The sequence below is a fragment of the Cervus canadensis genome, chromosome 6 (genome assembly GCF_019320065.1).
Source record: "Cervus canadensis isolate Bull #8, Minnesota chromosome 6, ASM1932006v1, whole genome shotgun sequence".
NCBI lineage: Eukaryota > Metazoa > Chordata > Mammalia > Artiodactyla > Cervidae > Cervus > Cervus canadensis.
The window spans coordinates 77,828,232-77,850,765 of NC_057391.1; the positions used below are offsets into that span (position 1 = coordinate 77,828,232).

The 22,534-nt window shown below is 39.8% G+C and overlaps 1 protein-coding gene and 1 long non-coding RNA gene across 9 annotated transcripts in view; one reads left to right on the forward strand and one right to left on the reverse strand.

Moving 5' to 3' along the window:
• The window catches only part of SIPA1L1 (signal induced proliferation associated 1 like 1), a 369,406-nt gene that overhangs the window by 248,953 nt on the left and 97,919 nt on the right, over positions 1–22,534 (forward strand). For all 8 annotated transcript variants that reach the window (XM_043472442.1, XM_043472434.1, XM_043472441.1 and 5 more), the window contains 2 exons: positions 4,955–5,085; positions 10,570–10,758. In XM_043472442.1, the coding sequence (XP_043328377.1) occupies positions 4,955–5,085; positions 10,570–10,758 (320 nt within the window). The remainder of the gene's footprint in view (positions 1–4,954; positions 5,086–10,569; positions 10,759–22,534) is intronic.
• On the reverse strand, positions 268–22,085 carry LOC122443819. Its single transcript, XR_006270115.1, has 3 exons — positions 21,985–22,085; positions 14,429–14,519; positions 268–387 (listed from the first exon to the last, which is right to left on the reverse strand). It is a non-coding gene; the product is annotated as an uncharacterized LOC122443819 (long non-coding RNA).

A 22,534-nucleotide genomic window follows, 5' to 3' on the forward strand; every position in this document is an offset into this window, starting at 1 on the left:
TCAAAAACTGAACTGAAGGTAATTTGCTGAACCAAACTTCTCTGTTGGCAAATTACACTTTGCATTCGAGTTTTGAAGTGAAAAAATTGTATTCACATCAGAAGGATTTTTTTTTCCCTATAGTTTTGTAATCCTCAGGGACAGGAAAAAAAAAAAAAGGACGGTGGACCAAAAAATAAGGCATTTATTGTAAGAATAATTCTTACTCAAGTTGAAAGACTTTTTGAACAAGCAGAGTCTGATCATGACAGTAGTGAATTTAACACAGGAAGCCAGAGCAGTATCTCCATCTCTTTTGATGGAACTGAAGTAGATGAAGGCCAAATGGAAATGCTTGCTTGGAAATAACAGCTAGAGCTCTTTTTCAATAAAAGAAGATTGATGTTCCTGAAAAACACACATATAAATTTTTAAAAGATCTTCTCAGAGTTATCAAACCAGAGGTGGATTTTTTGAACACAGAGTCTGAAGAAAGTGTTAGAAGTTAGTTTATAAATGGTCTCATCAGCATTCCCTCAGCTCAGAAATGTACTTCTTCAGCAGCTAGGAAAAAGCACACAAAAATCTAGCCAGGGCTTGATGATGACACACAAAAAAGTTTAAGTGATTCATTTTTTTAAATCAACCTTCTTCATTTTTAGGTAGGATTAGTTTCTTTTTAAATATTTTCTGCCATTTTATACTAAAATGAATGTGTTCAATATTTGTATTTTTATAAATTCATGTTTTTCTGTAGTAACCTTTCTAAATTTTTGCAGTTACAATGTATTATTTGGTTTCCCTAATTTGTATTTCTCTTACCAGTTTTAAAATAAAGTATTATCGTTACTATGCTAAGTACACACTTTAATTTTGCTTCATTGTTCAAGCACTCTTTGAGAAGATGTCTCAATAATATTTCAAATGTGACCCTGAAGGATGCGAGGTCTTAGTCAAGAGGAGTTACTTGGTGGACTGTCCTAGACAGAGTGCTTCAGGTGAGACAGGCACAGTGAGTTGACAAGTTCAGGATGGTTGGTTCTCGGAGTTCAGATGAATGGAAGGTCCAGGTTGAAACTGGAATGACAGGCTGGTGACAGGCCATGAGGGCCCTTGAGAAGGCTTGAGTAGTATCCAAGGACTGGTGGGAAACCAGCAGAGGGTTTGAAACTTATAGTGATGGTCAGGCTTGCATCTTAGAAGCCAATCATGAAAAGCTAATTAAAAGATGCTTACTCCTTGGAAGGAAAGTTATGACCAACCTAGACAGCATATTGAAAAGCAGAGACATTACTTTGTTAACAAAGGTCCATCTAGTCAAGACTATGGTTTTTTCAGTGGTCATGTATGGATGTGAGAGTTGGACTATAAAGAAAGCTGAGCACAGAAGAATCGATGCATTTGAACTGTGGTGTTGGGGAAGACTTTTGAGAGTCCCTTGGACTGCAAGGAGATCCAACCAGTCCATCCTAAAGGAAATCAGTCCTGAATATTCATTGGAAGGACTGATGCTGAAGCTGAAACTCCAGTACTCTGGCCACCTGATGCAAAGAGCTGACTCATTGGAAAAGACCCTGATGCTGGGAAAGATTGAGAGCAGGCAGAGAAGGGGACGACAGAGGATGAGATGGTTGGATTGCATCACCAACTTGATGGACATTGGTTTATGTGGACTCTGGGAGTTGGTGATGGACAGGGAGGCCTGGTGTGCTGCGGTTCACGGGGTCACAAAGAGTCGGACACAACTGAGCGACTGAACTGAATCTGTCAGAAAACTCGCAAACATCCAGGTGAATGATGATGTGGATAAATCAGTGGCAGTGGGATGGAGGAAAGTAGGTGGATTATAGAGCTCTTTAGGAGCTAGAATTCAGCGGGCATGATGGGGGTCAGGCATAAGCAGCTAGAGGAATGTGGTAGCAGTTACTCCAGGAGGGGTTGCAGGGAGATCTGTCTCGATTTGTGTGGAAGGCGATAGGTTCACTTTTACAGATGCCATGGGACTCCAAATCACGAGTTTCTTTTGGTAAAGAATGGGACATCTTTTAAATGTGAAGATCTAGGGCTCACAGACGTGTGGAGTGGACACGTAAACTCTTGAGAGTAATCAGCATTGGGAGAGGACAGAAGATTCTAGATGGGAAGAGGAAGAGAAACTGAGTAAGAAGAGGCAGGACCAGTGGAAGAAAAACCAAGAGAGGGTGGTTTTGGAGAAGCCACTTTCTAGAAGTGTTTCTGGGGGGGAGAAAAAAGGAAATGCTATTGGCAAGTTATGATGAGTTTGAACAGGATAAGGACCCAGAGTTTCTGTTTGTTTCAACTTTATGGCTGACTGGTGACTGTGCAATGGCAGTCAGATGATGGGAATCCTAAAGAGAAGAATTAGGTATCTCATTCAAGAAGTTTCCAGTGGAAGAAAAGAGAAACCTCCAGGTTGGTAAGGAACTGAGGGCAAGTGTTGCAGTTAAAGATGAAGGAGACCTGAGCCTGAGTAAATGGTGATGGGTATGAGCAGGTAGAGAGGGCAAGTTGGAGATACAGGGAGGGTGATTGGGCATCAGTGTCCCTGGGAAGGTGGAATTGAGTGGAGGCTAGAATTTCAGGAGAGACTGGGTTTATATTATAAAGCGAAGGAAGTTAAAGTCTGGATCTGGTTAAGTGTCTGTGAGTGATGGTGGAAAGTGAGGCAGTGGCTTCTGAAAGGGCTCTTTATTTTCTTTGTGATGTGGACAACATTATCTGCTGAGTTTAGAGAAGGTAGATGGGGGGAGTTTGAAGGAGAACAGAGAACATTTGAAATATCTGCAGTGGAGAAGGGGAGCAAGAACTGACCGGGGACAGCTTGAGGAGAAGTTGAGGTTTCTGACGGTAATTGGTATTGGCCCCGTGTCTTTGTGAATTTCTCCAGCGGCAAAGAATAGCGGTCTCACCTGCCCTTCCTGAGCTTTGTGGGGAATGTTTGAGGAGTTTCTGGTGAGTCAGGGGTGGAGTCCATGAACAGGATATAATGAATGTCATGGTCATCTTTGACAGGTCCACCGGTGTTCTGTGCTGCAGGGTTAAAATGGTCTCTGAAGTTTTGAAGTGTGTGAGGCTGTTTGCTCCTTCAGTCAATGTCCCCAGACTGCTGTCTTGTTGCTCTTTCAGTTCGCATCCGCTTTTTCATACTGTTTCTATCTCCTCCCTTTTTGTTTTCTTCCTTACTGTCAGTGGTCTGTCACATTGCTGTCTGCATGCAAGTCTCTGTCAGCCCTACACTCTGGACTTTGTCAGCATCTGGATTTATCACACCTCTGAAATCAAGCTGTGGGCTTGAAGACCAGACAACCACGCTTATTAAAATTATGTGCAAAGTAAGAGTAAATAACTTCTGAGTGTGATTCTCATGTGCTGTGTTTTGAGGGTGTACATAAGTGTTTGTACATGGATTTTGTGATGTTTATTGGGTTGTTTTATCAGCTGTCCATATATGAGATGCTTGTTGCCTGTGTTCCCATTGTGTTTCCCTTATGTTGAATTTCCATGGATTGTGATAATATTCTTAGATAGCTCGTGGTATTAATGATTGTTTTTTATAATTATTCATTAGTACTTACAAAGCATTTTCATATGTATTACCTAAATTTAGAACTATATGATTAGATATTTTATGCTGTTATTGCTTATTAGTCTCATGGATTTTCAAATACACATTATGTATGAGAATAATGTGTATTTTCAAATATTGATGCATTTTGTATGAGAGTAACCCACCATGTCACAGCTCAGTCATTTAACCATATCACATGTAAATGAAATAGGGCAATGTAAATAAGTATTTTGGAGGTTTGAAAAGTAAGTTATCTACTCTAGCTTTTTGTGTATTGGGGCTTTTTTTTTTAATATATATAACTTTCTCATCTGTGAATATCTTTTGTCTATAGCAACAACTTTAATTTTTTTACAGAAGTATACTTAGGTGTACAGTAAGTACATATCACTTTGTTATTTTCTGTAAATTGATTTAATTTTGACCCCAACCTTCCTTCTTGTTAGGAGGAAGATAAAGTCAACACCAGTCATTTGGACTCTTTGCCCCACCCCCAAGGTTGTTCTAAAGTTTGGAGTCTGGAGAAATGCCAGACACTGAGGAGAGGGCCATGAGCTGCCATTAGTCACCTGGCCACTGTGGTGGCCTGGGAGAGGCCCTCATCCCAGCCCTCACATCCCTCCAGATGCAGCGGCTCTGCTGGACGCCTTTGGTGCTTACTATGCGGGAACCTTTGGTGAGGCCCAAAGCCCTGGGTCTGGGCTTCTGCCTCCCAGGGGCACTTGGAAGCTCTTCCTTTGAGCTAAGGCTCTGTCTTAACCTGGGCAGGGTGGGAGAAGGATGCTGCCGAGTAACTCTCAGACCTCTCTCCTCTCTCCTGTCCGGGGAGGTCCGTTTTATTTGTTTAATTAGGCCATGCTGTGTGGCATGCAGGATCTTCCTTTACACAGGGATTGAACCTGTGTCTCCTGCTTGGGATCACGGAGTCTTAACTGGACTGCTAGGGAAGTCCCTGGGGAAATCTTTTTTAATCTGCAGGAAATCCATCTATCTTCAAACTTTGTTCTCAGTAGGTTTGGGGGCGGGGGCGGTTGGTTGATGTGGTTTTTAGTTGATGCAGTTTTTATAAAAGCTAGGAAGCCCTGATATAGTATAGCCTGTTTATAGGGCAATAACACAATTTTCTTTTTAAAAGTAAGGTAGTGAGTTGCAGAGTAGTAAAAAAAAAATTCAGCAGGCCACCTCTGTTGTCCTACCACCTCTGAGACTAAACCTACATTGATTGCACAGTCTTTACTTTTATAATTCAGTGAAGGATATTAATTTTTGTTAAATATGTTTATATTTTATTGATATAATTTCTGAGTGATTTAAATAGTAAGCAGCATATGACATTTTTTAGTGTGCTGTAAATATCTAATTTTGTTTTGTCTTATTGTACCTAAGAACACTGGAACTATTTTGGGGCCGATGAGAATCTTGGTCCAGTGGCTGTGAGCATTCGAAGGGAAAAACCAGAAGAAACGAAAGAAAATGGATCTCCCTACAACTATCGAATAATTTTTAGAACTAGTGAGGTAAGTTGCACATGAGAAAGACTTGAGGCTTAATTTAAGTGAGAAAAAAAATAGAGTCGTAGCAGTAGCAAAGCAATTAAATTTAATAGCACATGGTTACAAATGTCTTTAGAATAAACAAAGACCCCTTTCATTCATTCTGGTTGTGACGGGGGTGGACATAATGATTAGATCTGGACCCTTTCTTCCCATCTAGCTTTGGGTAGATGCAATAAATGAATGGGAATTTTGATTCACAGAAAGATATGTTCAGTAAGTATGACCCAAGGAAATTGGAGTCCTCAGAATCCCAAATTGGATATTACATATCCTGTTTGGGCAGCCGGAAGGCACTGAGCCAGCTTGAGGAGCCAGAGGGGGTCAACTAAAACTTAACTCACTTTTTCAAACTATTGTTGAAGAAGTTTCTTGACCCAGGAAAAAGGAAAGGGACTCTTCTTGGATTTTTTTCTTTGCCATCTTGGACCTATTCTTGGAGGCTTAAAATAAAGACTTTTGAATGAGAGGCTGTCTAATAGTGGGTAAAATGGGTCCTTGGCGCTCTTTAAGGAACTAAGTACACATAATATGTGCGTTTCTATTTCAAAGTGAAATTCAGGTAAAAAAGAGAAAGTGAAAGAAATTGAAAGTGAAGTCGCTCAGTCGTGTCCGACTCTTTGCGACCCCATGGACTGTAGCCTTACCAGGCTCCTCTGTCCATGGGATTTTCCAGGCAAGAATACTGGAGCAGATTGCCATTTCCTTCTCCAGGAGATCTTCCTGACCCAGGGATTGAACCTGGGTGTGTCCCGCATTGTAGGCAGACGCTTTACCGTCTGAGCTACCAGGGAAGTCCAAAAGGAAACAAAAGAAAATAGCCAACAAAGCGTTAAAGAAAAACTGTGGTGGCAAAGATGGTAGAGAATCTGCCTGCAATGCAGGTTCGATCCCTGGGTTGCAAAGATCCCCTGGAGAAGGGAATGGCTACCCACTCCAGTGTTCTTGCCTGGAGAATCCTGTAGACAGAGGAGCCTGGAGGGCTATAGTCCATGGCATCCCAAAGACTGGGATGTGACTGAGCAACCAAATACATATATGTAGTATTCAAATATTTATATATAATATATATGTATATTTATTCTCAAAAGTAAAATAAAAGCAAGCACTAGAGTTTGTCATGTGGAGACTGTTAAAGCTCTGCCTGATTTCCAGATTCAAAAAAATGACCTCATGACCAAGTTTGGGACTATGAGGGAATTTTTTTGTTTTCTTTCTAAACATGTGTATAGTTATGCCAGCTATCAATTTATTGCCTCTCTGAGCCAAATGACTTTAAGATTGTTGTCATACATTAATGCCTAATACCCCCTTGAGGTAGGTAGAAAATAATGGTTTTGAAACTAGTTTAAATAGGGCATTTGGCTTCATTTCCCCCATTGAATACAAGACAGGTTGCAGGGGTTGGCTTCACTTAGTAATTGTTTCTCAGCTTCAACTCTGGGGAAATTAAAAATAGGATTTTTAAGGGCACGGCTTTAATATCTAATGTGTTGTGTTGAGTGGCCCGAGAGGAATGAAGGACTCACATGCTCTAGGGTCCTTTTTCTCCAAGCACAGCTGATCGTTAAGCAGGGTCAGTTCGTTCTTTTGTTGAACGTTGAAAGCACAGAGAACGCACTATGTTTTTGAAGTTGGGTGTAGGTAGTTGTTCCTCTGTCCCCACCAGCTTTCTCAGAGCCACGCTTACCTCCTCCCACCTGTTTCTATGCTTCTGTGCTTAACCTTATCCCCGCCCCCTAAGGCTGCTCTGATTTAAGTCGTCGTCATCCTTTTGCTTTTGTATATTTTTTGTTTTATTTCAGTTCCTTCCTATCCTCTCATTCTTCATGCTGGAGGTTGAGGCTTTCCAAGGTGGCCCTTTCTTTCTTTCTTTCTTTCTCAGATCCTGTCTCTGCTGTCCACGATTGTCCCTTCCAGCTTCCCTTGCCTGCGTGCCTGGCTGGTCGCAGCCTCTCTCTCCAGGTTGGCTGCTGACCTAAGTGAACGTGGTCCCTCGGCCGTGGTTGGGAAACCTTGCTCGCCTTCTTCTGTTTTCTTGCCTCTCCCTGCCTCAGCCTCAAATGCTCCACCTACACCTCCTTCCTGTAATTACAGTTAAAATCACACTTAAGGATTCCTTGGTCCTTTCCTACCAACCCATTCGATGGGCCCCTGGGGCCATTTCCTTAATCATTTGATTGAAATATCCAAGTCAAATGTTGTTTATGGTTCATTACCACCTGCTCGCATGTTCAAATTAATGTTTAACCGATGACAACCCTTTTGTTAGAGTTGTTCAGACCAGAGACCTGGAGGTCCTGTTCGACTCCGCTCTCGCCCCCACCCCGCCCTCGGATCTGGTCTCCCCACAAACCTGGTTGACTGTCTTCAGAATGTGTCCAGAATTCAACTGCTCCTCCCATCTCACTGCTCTGCCTGGGCCCAGACCACTGTCATCTTCTCTTTTCTTCCTCCATCTTCCTTTAGGCCTGCATCCTCTTGAGCCCAGCAGGGATCCTTTAGAAATGTAGTACAGATTCTGTGATTCCTCAGTTCAGAATCCCTCTAGGGATTTCCAGCTTCCAGGAAAAAGCCATTCTCCTCCCTAGCTGGGGAGTCCAGGCACATCTGTCTCTGACCTTTACCTCGCTTCATCTTTTCCAGCCGCAGTGGCCTCCTTTCTTCTGGGCAAATGAGGACAGCCCTGCCTCAGGGCTCCAATGATCCCTATTCCTCTGTAATCAGTGTTCTTCCCCAGGCCTCCTTATGGGCATCACTCTCTTTTCCTTTTGGCCTTTACTGTTAAGCCACAGGGGCCTTCTCGGCCAGTAGATCTAAAATTTCTACTGTCTCATATCCCACTTCCAGGCCTTTTTTTTTATTTCCATGAACACCACTATCTCACACATTGTACTTACTTATTTTAGTCATTTTATGTCTTCCCCCTACTTGAATATAAGCTCAGGGATGTTGAGGACTCCAGGTTGTTCATGGTGGTGGTGCTTTAGTCGCTAAGTCATGTCCAGCTCTTGTGATCCTATGGACCGTAGCCCGCCAGGCTCTCTGTCCGTGGGATTTATGACCACATACCTAACAACTAAAATAGTCCTCCGCCATTTCGTTACTTCCTTTCTCCCTCACATTTATTTAATTCATTGCCACTATCTTTTGTCTTTTTTTGTCTTTCCGATGAAATAATCCTTAAGTGTGGTTTAACTGTAATATCTTTATGAGGCTTTTCAAAGAAATATACTAATGAAAGTCCTTTGATAGAAATATCTCTGGATGTTGGTCCCAATCCGGAGCTCTTGCACTTCGTAGGATGAACAGTTGACTGACTGTTTAATAAAGTAGGACTTAATTCTTATGCCTTGGTAGGGATTTCTCATGCTATTAATTTCCTGTCAAGAAAAAAGAAAGCAGTCTCCTAAGTGACATTCCAGTTGCTTCACAAATGGCGTCAAGATAACAGAAATACAAACGTATTTTTCATTTTAATAGAAATAATCATTGCACACTATAAAGAAACCAAAAAAAGGGCTTAACATGTATTTGTAAATGTGACTGTTTGTTTATGAACAAAATCTCTGGCGTGAGTGCTTTTAAGCATAGGTGAACAGGCATATAGGTGGATTCTCTGCTTGTTTCTGAAAGTCATTAGCAAAACATACCAGTCACACTGGTGGCTCAGGTATAAAAATGAGTCATTCTTTTTCTCATCTGCTCAGACTTTTCTGGAGGTGAGCTGCTATCTTCCTGTGGTCCAGGATTAGCACTCTGCCTTAGCATTCCTGGTCTGGGGCTCTCTCAGCTGGAAATCCGTCCAGGCTTTGTATCTTCCCGACCCTCGACAGGCATTATCTCATGAAAGTAGGAGTACAGGAGTTGTTCAGCTATTTCTCATGATGTGAGAAATTAAACAAAAATCCTTTCTGTCAAATTAGATATTAAGTCACAGAAAAGGATTTTTTTTTACCCAAGTATTCTTTGAAAACAGACTATAAATGAAAGAAAAGATACCAAGCAAATGAATAGACTGCAAATAACCTCAAGCACCTTCTTCTTGTCTTGAGAGGCAGAGGTTGGTGAACTTGGCTTTTTCTACCCTCATTTCTCTTTCCCTTCCGTTGGCACCTGTTACAGGTTTCACTTCCCTGGTGATTCTTCTTTTGGTTTCCATTTTCCCTGGTAATTCTCTGTCACACCATCTTGCCTGTTACTTGAACAGTACAGCTTCTTTCAAGCTGTATTCTCTGTAGTTTCTTTCTTGGGCAGTAGCAACTGAATTTTCTTAGGTCATCATCCGCGTGCAAACAATTTCTGAGATGGCCTGTTGGTTCTGGGTGAGGTGCACACCCTTCGAGGTACACTCTGCTGGGGACTCTGGCCCACCCACAGCCCCCTCTGGCTCACTTAGATCCCGCTCAGCTACACTGGTCTCTCTTTCCTCCTCACACCCTGTTGTTTCCCATCTCCACACTTCTGCTCTCTGACACTGTCTTTTTGTACAGTTTTTCCTTGAAGGCCCCTTTTTAGTGCTACGCTGTTCCATGAGGGCCTTTTCTTATGCCCTGACCCATAGCAGTCCTTTTTCTGCTTTTGTTATAGAATCTGACTTTGTTAGATTTTTCTTAGTACATATATCCTCCTGGATGGATATTTCTTACCCCTCTTTTCTTCACCATACTTGGCCTTCAACATTTACTCCTTTTGCAGTATAATGCCTTATAACCTACATGCTTAATGGAAATTCATTCAACTTAATGGTTTTAAGTCACCATAGAGTGTTTAAATTGTACTAACAACTTTGTCACATGAAAATTCCTGAACATGAAAGCTATTTTGCTTCGACAAATCATCATTACTTAAGGAAATGTCTTTGCTTATGTTTATATTTCATAATAATAGCAGAGTTCTTAAGACATGGGGGAAAGCACAAGTCACTTCAAATGCTGTAGACGGTGGCTCTGTACTGACTTTAATTGTTGTCCTATCATAGCAGCATTTGGGGTTAGGAATAGTTTAAGCTTGTCAACAGTGCATTATGAAATTTAAGACTCTTCCCCTGCCCTTACCTCTTACAATTCAAAAAGGTATAACATCCAAATTCTAAGCATTTAGTCTTCAGCTAGTCTCTGGGATATCTCCTTAATTTCCTAGTATTTGTGTAAGTGACATTGTATAGCTATATGGAGACCTTGGTCTTCCTGAGCTCTTCAAGGAAACGTGTACTCTTTGGTATTTAAGGACATGTCCTCAGAAAGCTTGATGATGAGTTCCATTGGACTTGCCTGGCTCTTCTTGAAAGTACTGGGCTCGTTTTTCATACATAAAGTATCTTAGTTCACTTCCCCCATCCTTTCTCCCTCACTGGCTCAACTCATCAGCTGTCACCTCCAACTCCCTAAGGGGGTCCTCACACTGGCTGTATTAACTCATCTCGCTGGACATGTGTCTCTCTTTCAGCTCATGACACTGAGAGGGTCCGTGCTGGAGGACGCCATTCCCTCAACGGCAAAGCACTCGACGGCTCGGGGGCTCCCCCTGAAGGAGGTGCTGGAGCACGTGATTCCTGAGCTCAATGTTCAGTGCCTGCGGCTGGCCTTCAACACCCCCAAAGTCACAGAACAACTCATGAAACTGGATGAGCAGGGGGTGAGTGTGGCTTCCAGGGGAGGACATTTCTGTTGCTCGGGCTTCCCACTAAGCTTCCAGAATGAGACCTGAGTAGTTCTTTTTTGACGGGGAAAACTGATACCATTTATTATGAAGGATCTTCTCTTTGCAGTTACTCATTTTCTTTTTTCTTAACTCACTGAACATTTCTCATCTGATGAAATTCTCTGTGTCAGGATTGACTGATATGGTACTTAAACAGTGTTCAACTCTTTTGGTAATCTTCCATTAATGCAATGAATTTTTCAGATACTCCAGGAATAAGTAATAGCAAAACAGTAGCTGATACTAATGATCATATTCACCAGGCTCTGTTTTAAGTACCTTAATATTAATTATCCCAACTTATGTCCCAACCCCAGGAGAATGGTACCGTTTTTATCCCTACTTTAAGGATGAGGAATCTGAGACATAGAGAGAGGGTTAAGTAATAAGTCCAAGTTCACACAGTTAATAAGTTCAAAGCATGTACTGGGGACCACTATACCATACTGTTCTTAAGAGCTTTAATTTTTAGTCTATTAGTACCACCAGAGATGTATTTTTGTCAAGATTTTTAATTATAAAATTCAGAATTAAAAAACATCTGGATCCTAACATGTAACAAAATGAAAATACTCAAGATTTTCTCACCTCCATACTTCCTAAACCTTAATGTGAGGTCATTAATCCAGATAGAAATGAGTGATAGGATAATTCATATAGAGGGGACAGAGAAGTAGAGAATGCAGAGCTGTAATCCACTAACTGGAGAGTGTATCCACATTCTAGTTGGAATCATCTGAGCATGTGGGCTAGTTTTGTTAGACGTTGTATTTATATACTCTTATTTTAACTCTTTCTTTGAATATTTTAACCATAATGTGTCTTGACTGAGTGGTAATAGCTTTTCCACTGCATTTTTTTTAAAGAGTCTTCAAAAAGGAAAATTGGTCCAGTTATTGAATTCCATTCTGTGAACAAAGTTTGATAGAATTTTCTTAATTAGGCAAAAATTTGAATTTTATTAAAATGAATTATAGTGCAAAGTCACAGTTGCAAGGTTTGATTCAGTCTTTTAACTCAGCTGATGGGAATATATTATTGGATATTAGATGTAACTTTTCTAATCATTGTTCCTTTTGTCCATCATCTTAAGCATAGCTAATATTATTCCATATGTATATTTCAAATAGGCTGTGAGTATCCATATTTATAACACGTCAATTTGAGCACTTTGAATGCTTGGGGCTTCCTGGTGGCTCAGATGGTAAAGAATCTGCCTGTAACGTAGGAGACCCGGGTTCAATCTGTTGGTCAGGAAGATCCTCTGGAGAAGGGAATGGCTACCCACTCCAGTACACTTGCCTGGTAAATTCCATGGATAGAGGAGCCTGGCAGGCTATAGTCCATGAAGTCGCAAAGAGATGGACACAACTGAGTGACTAACACTTTCAGAAGACTACTGATACATAAATTTAACTATTTTGGGTGCTGTGTTCCAATAAATATTTTGAGCAAAGGAAGAGTAGAAAAATGATGATTTATTTTCAATTTTACAGGTTCAAGGGAAACAACATTTAGACTGATAACATAAGGGATGAGATTTGCGGGCTTCCCAGTGGTGCTAATGGTAAAGAACCTGGCTGCAAATGCAGGAGACACAAAAGGCACAGGTTCAATCCCCTGGGTTGGGAAGATCCCCTGGAGGAGGGCACGGCAACCCACTCCAGTGTTATTGCCTAGAGAATCCCATGGACAGAGGAGTCTGGTGGGGGCTACAGTCCATAGGGTCACAAAGAGTCACATATGGCTAAAGCTACTTAGCATGCACACCTACAGTACAATCACATACTGAACATTCTAATTTCAACAGATTAAACAGATTATTTTGCGTAAAGGATGATTTTTTTTCCTTTCACCCTAGGTTTTACTTAAAAACTGACTGCCCCAATTATAGATATTTTATGGGATCCCTGGCACATTTCATGTCTCTCTTAGTCTTTACAAAATATTAGACCACAGGTAGTGCTGTTCTGTGATAAATGCTTTATGGTTCCATCCACAAGGACTTCCCTGATAGCTCAGTTGGCAAAGAATCCACCTGTAATGCAGGAGACCCTGGTTCGGTTCCTGGGTCAGAAAGATCTGCTGGAGAAGGGATAGGCTACTCACTCCAGTATTCGTGGGCTTCCCTTGTGGCTCAGCTGGTAAAGAATCCATCTGCAATGTGGGAGGCCTGGGTTTGATCCCAGGTTTGGGAAGATCCCCTGGAGAAGGGAAAGGCTACCCACTCCAGTATTCTGGCCCAGAGAATTCCAGGGACTCTCTAGTCCATGGTGTTGCAAAGAGTCGGACACGATTGAGCAACTTTCACTTCCACAAGGAAAGATGAAAGCACTATAATGAATTTAGCTTAAAGGTACATTTATTTAATTAACAAAACTGCCCATTATTCTGAAATGAAGGGCTTCTTATTTTTATTGTTGTTGTTCGGTCACTAATAAGTCATTCTGACTTTTTGCCACCCCAGGGACGGCAGCATGCCAGGCTTCCCTGTCCTTCACTATCTCCCAGTTTGTTCAAACTCATGTGCATTATGTCAGTGATGCCATCCAACCATCTCATCCTCTGTCGACCCTTTCTCCTCCTGCCCTCATCTTGGGGGATATTAAACTATTTATCCTTTCCTTCATAAATTATTGATGATCATATGTGTTAAATGTTTTCTATAATGCTTTCTCAGTGAAATTACAGTTTGGCAGTCTAGATGAGTCTCCCCAGGTTTATTTTGGAAATTTTACTAGACAGTAGAATCTAGAAGTTTAAAACCTGCTATTCTGTGTGAGCAGCTCTATATCTGAACTAAGGGATACCACTCCTTGGCCTCTCTTTCTGTTTATGTATTCATAGCATTTAAAGCCCAGGATTATACTGATAAAAGACAGAGAACACATACTTAGGGGCTTAGTCTAGGGAGTCATATTTTTGGTAAGGAAATTTTACTAATGCCTTGGAATCCTTTTGAGAAATTGATTATTCTGGTGACTTTACAGATAACAGATTTTGAAAAAGGAATGCCTCGAGGTGCTTATAATGCATTTGAATCACGGCAAAATGTTTTTAGTTTCCATCTGTGTCATCATTTTTTGAAATTTCATGCTTTGTACATCTTTATATTTAAAGAGATTCATAGTTTGAATTGTGTATTAGTTGCTCAGTCGTGTCCAACTCTTTGCATCCCCATGGACTATAGCCGATGACTGAAGCAACTTAGTACACACATGCATAGTATGAATGCCAAAAACAACTCACTGAAAGGAGCCTCTACAGCTCCCTTTAAATTTTATTTAAATAATTCCTTTAAAATATTTTCTACTTTAACAGCTCACATTATTATTCTCAGATAAAGAAAATACTATTTGCTTGCTATATTGTGTCATTTTGCCTTTCAGATCTTTGGTGCTTTTTTTTTCATTTACCATTTTTAAAAGCTAAAATGAACAGAAGAACAGATGTAAGTTATATCTATATGATATAAAAGATAGCATTTCACAAAAATATAAAAATTTGTTTCTCATTTGACTAGACTCTGATATTTATGTGGGAACTGAAGTTGACATTTTAGTTCCCCAAGTTTTAGGAAGTGATCATGTGCTTCGTGGCTTACCCATGCTTTCACATTCACCTTCCTCGGCCTTTCCCTCTTGATTGATGTCCATTTCCATTATCATCTGAAGGGCAATCAGAAAATGAATAACCTGCCAATGATTGCACATTGTCATGAATTTAGAACAGCTTGTGACTTAGCAAATTTGAATTAACTCTGGATTTAGTTTTCCCATCATGGTCCTGGATCTTCACTTATGAGATAATTGAGAGCATCTCTTATGATGAAGACACTTTAGATAAGTATATATGTTTACTTATTACACTGTTCTAAGCTCTTTACCAGCATTATCTGCTTTACCCCTCATGGCGCCCCTGGATGGTAGCTTCCAGTTATTGGCCTTTTACACTTGAGAGGAATGAGGCTTTCAGAAGCAGTACTGTTTTGCGTTAGGAGTCCTGAACGCTGGATATGCGTTTGCATGATACTAACTTTGGCTTTTAAGATTTGCAAGTTTTCATCTCTGGCTCAGATGGTAAAGAATCTGCCTGCAAAGTGGGAGACCTGGACTCGATCCCTGGGTCAGGAAGATTCCCTGGAGAGGGGAATGGCAATCAACTCCAGTATTCTTGCCTGAAGAATTCCATGAACAGAGGAGCCTGGCAAGCTATAGTCCATGGTATTTCAGAGTCAGACATGACTGAGCTACTAACACTTTCACTTTTACTTTTTGCACATAGCAAATTATTTTGATCTTCCAAACTATACTGTAAAGTATCAGGAATTTCATTATCTATTGCCAACTTTTTAATAATATGGGTAATTCAGTTGCTTTTAGATTTGCCATATCAATGCTGTTTTTCTTCATCGGTCATTAAAAAACACCTTTATCTCACCTACTAAAAAACACCTTTATCTCACCTACTCCGTGCAATGGAGTGAAAAGATCTTTATACCAGCAGTGAAAGTGACATTGAAAGTGAAAAGAGAGTGAAAGATCATTATTCCAGGCCCTCTTTCAAGGATCTCACACATGTAGAGCACTTAATGCAATGCCAGACACATGGTAAACACTAAATGATGATAAAATAATAACTGTTAGTAGCCGTTTATGCGCATTATCTCATTTCATCTTTATAAGCCTCATGCTGTTATATAGTATAACATATCGTGCTTACTTTTATAAGTAAAAGCATAACTTTTCAAATCCAGTAAATGTTCAGTGACCACTCTTTGCAGATTTTTATTAATAAATACTGTATGCTAGTAAGACACAGACTTTACCTATGAAGGAAACGAAGTCATAAATTGCTGTAATAAAAGGTGGGTTTAATATAATGAGTGTAATACCAGAACTGCTAACAAACAGGCCAGTGGGGCCAAGTCACGATTAATCAGGTGGGTCAGGACGAAATGGACCTTTCATCGGCCCAGAAGATAAGCAGTGTGGTGGTCTAGACTCAGAACAGTGAGGACAAAGCAGAGCAGGGCAGGAGCGTGGGGTGTGCGTAAGGGACAGCAAGCAAGCCCGCGGAGCAGCAGTGTCAGGCAGTTACAAAAATAGATGTTTTTTTATTGAGCAGTGACTAAGCCAGGAACTGTGAAGCAATTTACGTGAATTATTTTAATTAATCCTTAGGATCCTTTGATGTAGATGCTATTATTATTCTTGCTTTGCTGACAAGAGCACTGAGGCACAAAGAGGGTGAAGGACCCCCCCAGATCACAGTTAGGATATGCTGGAGGCAGGTCTTAAATCCAAGCATTCAGACTCCAGAGTCTACTTTCTTTCCCAATACACTCTACACCCCATCTTCCCATTCTCTCTCCTTGAGTAGGAGAAGAAACTGGAAATATGGCTCCAGGTTTTATTGCTACCGGCTGCAGAGCTCAATAGTAAGTATAACATGCAAAACCCAAGATCAGAATAGAACTTAAAAATAAAGTAAAATTGCCAGTCTGCAGTAGAAAAAATTGGAAGACCTGTTTTCATTAGGAAATGTCAAGTTTCATGTACATAGTAGTGATTTTATCTAAATCAATATTTCCACTGTATTTCTAGATGCTTATTAAAAATACAAAGAAATGAAAACATTTATTGGATTCTCTGTTCTTTAAAATGTTGCCCTTCAAATTATTGAAGTTAAAGGGGTAAAGTAATCATATCTAATTAGGTCTGCAATATACATCTCAAGAATAGATAAAAGGGAAAAAGCAATCTTTATTTAATAATGAATAGTGCTGTCCTTTTGATTTAGGGAATAAATGAAATTCTTTGCTGACTTAGCCTGTTCATTGCCCTGGTGTGTTATTTTATTGATGATAAATGAGTTTGACCAGCCACTTTCCTCTTTGATTCAGGCATCTGGAATTAAAGAATGAGCCGTAGGGAAAACAACATTGTCTATGAATGAAGCTTTGGCAAAACAATTAACACTCCTGAAATTTTGATCTTCTTCTAGATTATGATATCAGTTAATGCATGTGTAAAGTTCAGAAGGCCACCAGATTGGTTCCATATGTACATTATCAGGAAGAAATATACTTGACAGTCATCAGATCAGGGAAAGAAGCCCGTGGCATTGGTCTTTTTCTCTTGTCTGCTCACTAGTAATGATTATTCTGCATGGGCTCATCCATGCTATTTGCCTGTCTGAGGCTGGGGTGGGTGACTGGATGGAGTCCTTTCCAGAGGTAAGATTTATGATTAATATTACTGAAAGCAGTAGCATTTGGAAGACGTTTGGCTTAGTAGGACTATACTTTATAGTGAAGGAACTCAGCATGGCTAAGACCTGCAGTAAGGACTCTGGTTCACAATCCAAAAAGATAGAGGAACTGATTGTAGATTTTTCAGTCTTCTTGATTTTAAACTGAATTGTGCTTTAAATTCAGCTTTAAAATAAAAAGCTAGTTTCCTTTCTATAGGACTTTTCTTAAGAAATTAGCTTTTAATAATATCTTCACATGGGCCAAAACTCAAAGTGTTTACATTGAAGGATCCCATTTCTACCCTGTTCCTATCTCTCAGCTCTCTTCTTCTCCCTTCTGGTTTCTACTTTTATTAGTTTCTTATGTATTCTGATGTTTCTTTATACAGATATACCAAAAATGCATATGTAGTCTTATTTCCCTTTTTCTTGTACAAAATATAACATGCTATACACGTTTGCATTTTCACTTAGTAATACGTTTTGAAGATCTTTCTATGTCAGTACACAGGAAGTTTTCCCATTGTTTTTAATGGCTGCATAATATTCTGTTTAGTTGCTGTACCAAAGTTTTATCTAATCAGTTTCTCTATTAATAGACATTTAGATGGATTCCAGTCTTACTGTTACAAACAATGCTGCAATGAAGAGCCTATTCCTATATAATTGAAATTCATCTTAATATCAAATCAGTACAAGTATATAAATCATCAATTTAATACCCAGTATGAAGCTTTCTATTTTTGTGAGAACTTTTACACAACATATTATTATAGAATATTTATACAGAATGTATGTATTGAATATTTCCTCTATATGTGTATGGAATACAAAATGTGTGTCTAGAATATTTCCTTTACATTATGCCAAAGATAAAAATAGAATCTGTGCACATGTATATAAATAATTTTGACAGCATTTCAGACAGATTTTTTTTAAAATGATTTTTCTACCCAGTATCCATATGTCATTTTTTAAAGCAGTTTGATTTTTGTTAGTAAATTCCAGTGAGGATAAAGTTTCTAACTAGCAATTTTTTCACTCCCAACATTGAATTTTTCGAGTCTCTTTGTCATTCTTTTTGGAGGACATTACAGTGATAAATCTTTAGAAAGCAGTTAAAACAGTTATCATGTTTATGAAGAACAAACCGAAGTAAATGCTGTCAATATGAATCACAAGGATTTGAAAAATGAGCAAGGTCTTCAAATCTAGTAATGGCAGAATAACTTGTCTCAGATCAGCCTACCCACTGGGAATAATCAGTGCTTTTAAAAAATAGATTTGGACTTTTGCTTCTAGAAGCATGGAATAGATGCATTTGCTAAGTACAGCCACTGTATATAAAGCAAACATGAATCTGAAAGGTGAAAAGAAGGAAGTAGAGTGGCTGGGGATCTTGGGATGAGGAAAGCCATCATGGCCACAAACAATAAAAACTGAAATAAGAGGAACTTCTTCAACTTGATTAAAAAACAAAATACACCTATAAAACCCCTGCAGCATACATCATAGTTGATTAAAGACTTAATGGTAAAGACAAAGATGTATACAGCCACCATTGCTATTCAACATAGTGCTAAAAGGTCTAGTCAGTACAATAAGGCAAGAAAAGGAAGGCATGTGGATAAAGGAAGGGAAAACGTGAAAGTGTCCCCATGTCAAATAACATAATAGTCTGTGTCCAAAACCCCAAGAAATCTGCCAAAACTTGTTAGAACTACAGGCTGTGTCCAGCATGGTTGTGCGATTCAACATTAACTCAAAAAAAATCAGTTGGATCTCTTTTAATGAACATGGGGAAACAGAAAATAAAATACAGTACCATTTATAGTCCTTCAATAAAAAAAGAAATAGAGAAACCGAAAACAGCCCCACACAAATATATCCAACTGATTTTTGACAAAGGAGTAAAAATATTCAGTGGAGGAAAGGTATGCTTTTCAAACAAAGGTGATGAAACAATTACATAGACAAAATAATGAACTTGACCTAAACCTCACACATTATACAGAAATTTATTTAAATGAGTCATAAGTTGAAATGTAGAACTTTAAAAATCTGTGACAAAAACATAGAAGAAAATCTGTGACCTAAGGATTAGTGAAGAGTTCTTAGATATGATATCAAAATCTTGGTCTAGAAAAGAAATAATTGAGAAATTTGGGTTCATCAAAATTAAATCATTCTGCAGCACTTTTTTCCTTGGGCATTTGCTGATTTGTAAAATGCTTGGGGCTTAAGTGTGGCCAAAGTACAGATTAAAAGTTAGGTGCCTGTTTAAAGTTTTCATTGATTTCATGGGACCTGCAGAAGTAAAAAACAGAGGTCAAGGATCACTGGAGAACTTGGATTTGCTTTTTAAAAAAATCAAATTGAAATTCTAGAACTGGAGGGGAAAAAAGAAAACCCCAGAAGTTAAAAATCTCAGCAAAAGTTTTACAGAGCACATTAGACACAACAGAAGAGAAAAATGATGAATTGAAGTTACCAGAAAATGTTTACTTGAATAATGTAGACAAGAAAACATGAGAAATACAGAAAAGTGCCTAAAAGACATGTGGGCCATAGTGAATACATGGGTGTAATGGAATTCCCAAAGAGAGGAAGAGAATTGAAAGCAGTATTTGGAGACATAATCGATGTCTGAAGAAATACCCCTAGAGAAGTTTCCAAAACTGATGAAACACACGCGAGTTAAGACAGAGTCAAGGAACTCTGCCTATGGTAAGCAGGATAGATACAAAGAAAGTCAGATATAGGTCCATTGTAGTAAAAATTGCTGAAATTAAAAGAAAAAAAGAACAATCTAAAAATAGCCAGAGGAAAAAGTACATTCGAAGAAGAATATAAGACAATTGGATTAAAATTAGCCATTTCCTGATCTGTAAAATATAAAAGGTGGAAGCCACATTTCTAGAATGCTGAAAAAGAAGAATTCTCACTAGGAATTTTACCCAGCAAAAATACTCTTTAAAAATATAGATGGACAAATTTACAGTGGGGAAAAAAATAGAACATTGATTATCTGAGGCTGTCGGCTGATACAGGCATATATAGCAGATGGGAACCAGGGGGCTTGGGGTGAAAGAAATGTTCTGTATTTTGATTGAATGGGGGTTTGTTAGAAATCATTAAATCGTATGCCTCAAGCAGATGCAGTTTACTGTCCAGAAATTATATGACTTGAAAATGGAGGCAGATTCTATTTCCAGCCAAGATTAAAAGAGAAGAACTAGATTTACTTTCCCATCTGAAACAACTTTTAAAAACTAGGCAAACCAATGGAACAGTGGTTTTTATAATGTTGAAGTCAGACAACAAAGGACAATGGGAACCAAATGAAGAGTAAAAATCACACCAGCTTTCAGCCTGAGATCCCAGGCTGCACAGCCAGGAGGGGCCACCCAGTTGAAGCCCAGAGGTCTCCCTGATTGAAGACTGAGATGTGAGTCCAGGGAGATAAGGATTTGCTGAGCTGGATACTGGTGCTTTCCTCGCCCAGTTGTGTCCGACACTTTGTGACCCCGTGGACTATAGCCCACCAGGCTCGTTCCATGCAGATTCTCCAGGCCAGAATCCTGGAGTGGGTTGCCATGCCCTCCTCCAGGGGATCTTCCCGACCCAGGGATCAAACCCGGGTCTCCCGCATTGCAGACAGTTTCTTTACCATCCGAGCCGCCAGAGTAAATGTGAATATTTGAGGAAAGTATTTGCAGCCAGGGTAGGAACCACCCAAAGATTGAGCAAGGTACATCCTCAGACCTCTGCCTGGCTGACAACAATGTCTGCTCTCAACAGGCAGCCTGGAAAACCTCATAGTTCCCATGGCATCGGGTAAAGTCTTAGAATGACTTTGCCTCAATAATGGGACAGGATTATCCTCAAATTAAACAGTACTCTGATAAGACCTATGAGTTTAAAAGGAAAAACTGAAAGGATCAGATTATTTCCAATTAACTGTGTCCCAGAGCAAAGCTCAGGCACCCCTCAAGGGTTCACGGCCCACACTTTGAGAACTGCTAGATGATGGGACAGCTCATAGTAAAAGTTTTAAATCCCTGGATTAACGGAGACAATTTAAAAGGTCTTGTAAGAAAGGAAGAAATGGGGATTTTTCTCATGATCTGTGCCACCCCCAGTGGTGCCTTCTGGTTGTGACGTCAGGAAGAAGAGGTCAAAGTACAGAACTTTTTAAGAGGTCCCTGAGAACTTGGTTATTCAAACCTGTTACTGTTGATGGAGGACCCTGACTATATCATGCATCTTTCCAGGAACTCAGGACTGTATAAGCCAGATTTTGCTGTACCTGATTCTATGATTCTGTGTTAAAGTGCTTATTTTATGAGAAGGAGAGCAGTTCTATACACTGTTGCTCCAAGCTGTGGGAGGCCATATCACTTTTGGTGGCTGTTGAAAGACACTCATCTCAAACAGAACCTTAGTCCTGTCGGATTGACCATAATCACTTTTTACAATGCAAACACTTGTTGAGAGTCTGAACACTTCCCTCAGTGCTCCATGTGAACGGCTGATACGGAGTTAGTTGATAGGCAAGCATGGAACTGTAGAGCATGACTCCATGAACATCCGAAAGCAAAATCCTAAACAGTTGGATAAACCCAACCTGTTTCCAAGATGGCTTCTGGCATCATCATAACTATTTTAATCGTTGCAGGAAAATATTATTTATTCATAGATGTGTTTGTGTCTTTAAAAAAATCCTGTTTTATGTAACATCATAACAATTCAAACTCTCCCCAAACCATAGCTCTAACTCCATTTCCAGTTGCTCTTTCTCTTGAAATGTTCCTTATTATACTTAACAACTACTCATGTTCTGAGCAGGGAAGGAGGTTGCTAACTAAGGATTCCCGGAACCTGAGTTGAGAGACTGACACCTACCTTGATTCCATTGCAGCAGAAACCAAGGATACAGTCATAGTGTCACCTGCAAGGATGGAGCACTGCCGTTCGTCACCATTTCACATTGGGGGAAATTTGACATTCTAACAAATTCCCTAATCCTCTTAAAGGAGCTTTCCTTTGACAACAAGCAAATACCAGTCTGTTCTGTCTGTGGGTGGAGTCACCACAGTATGAGAAACCCGCCTAGAGAAGGCAGCACACTGTCTCATTGTCCTTGCATTCTGCTCCTGCAGTGGTTTGGGGGAAGCTTTCTTACTTATCGCCTCTCCAAAGTGGGCTCTTTTGTGTATATAAATAAGTGAGTCCTTTCGAATGTTGCACAGTGAAATCCTAGACCTTTATCTAAGAAGTTTAAAAAGCCACCCACAAATCCAGGGTCACTGAGATGTTTTCCTCTGAACAAGGTGACTTTTGTTTTACATTGTTGGATGAGAAGGCTGATCTGGGAGGCACAGAGCCAAATAGCAAATAACTCCAAACTCCTTCCTTTCTCCAGATTGCTTCCTTTCCTTGGTAGCTCTCCCTG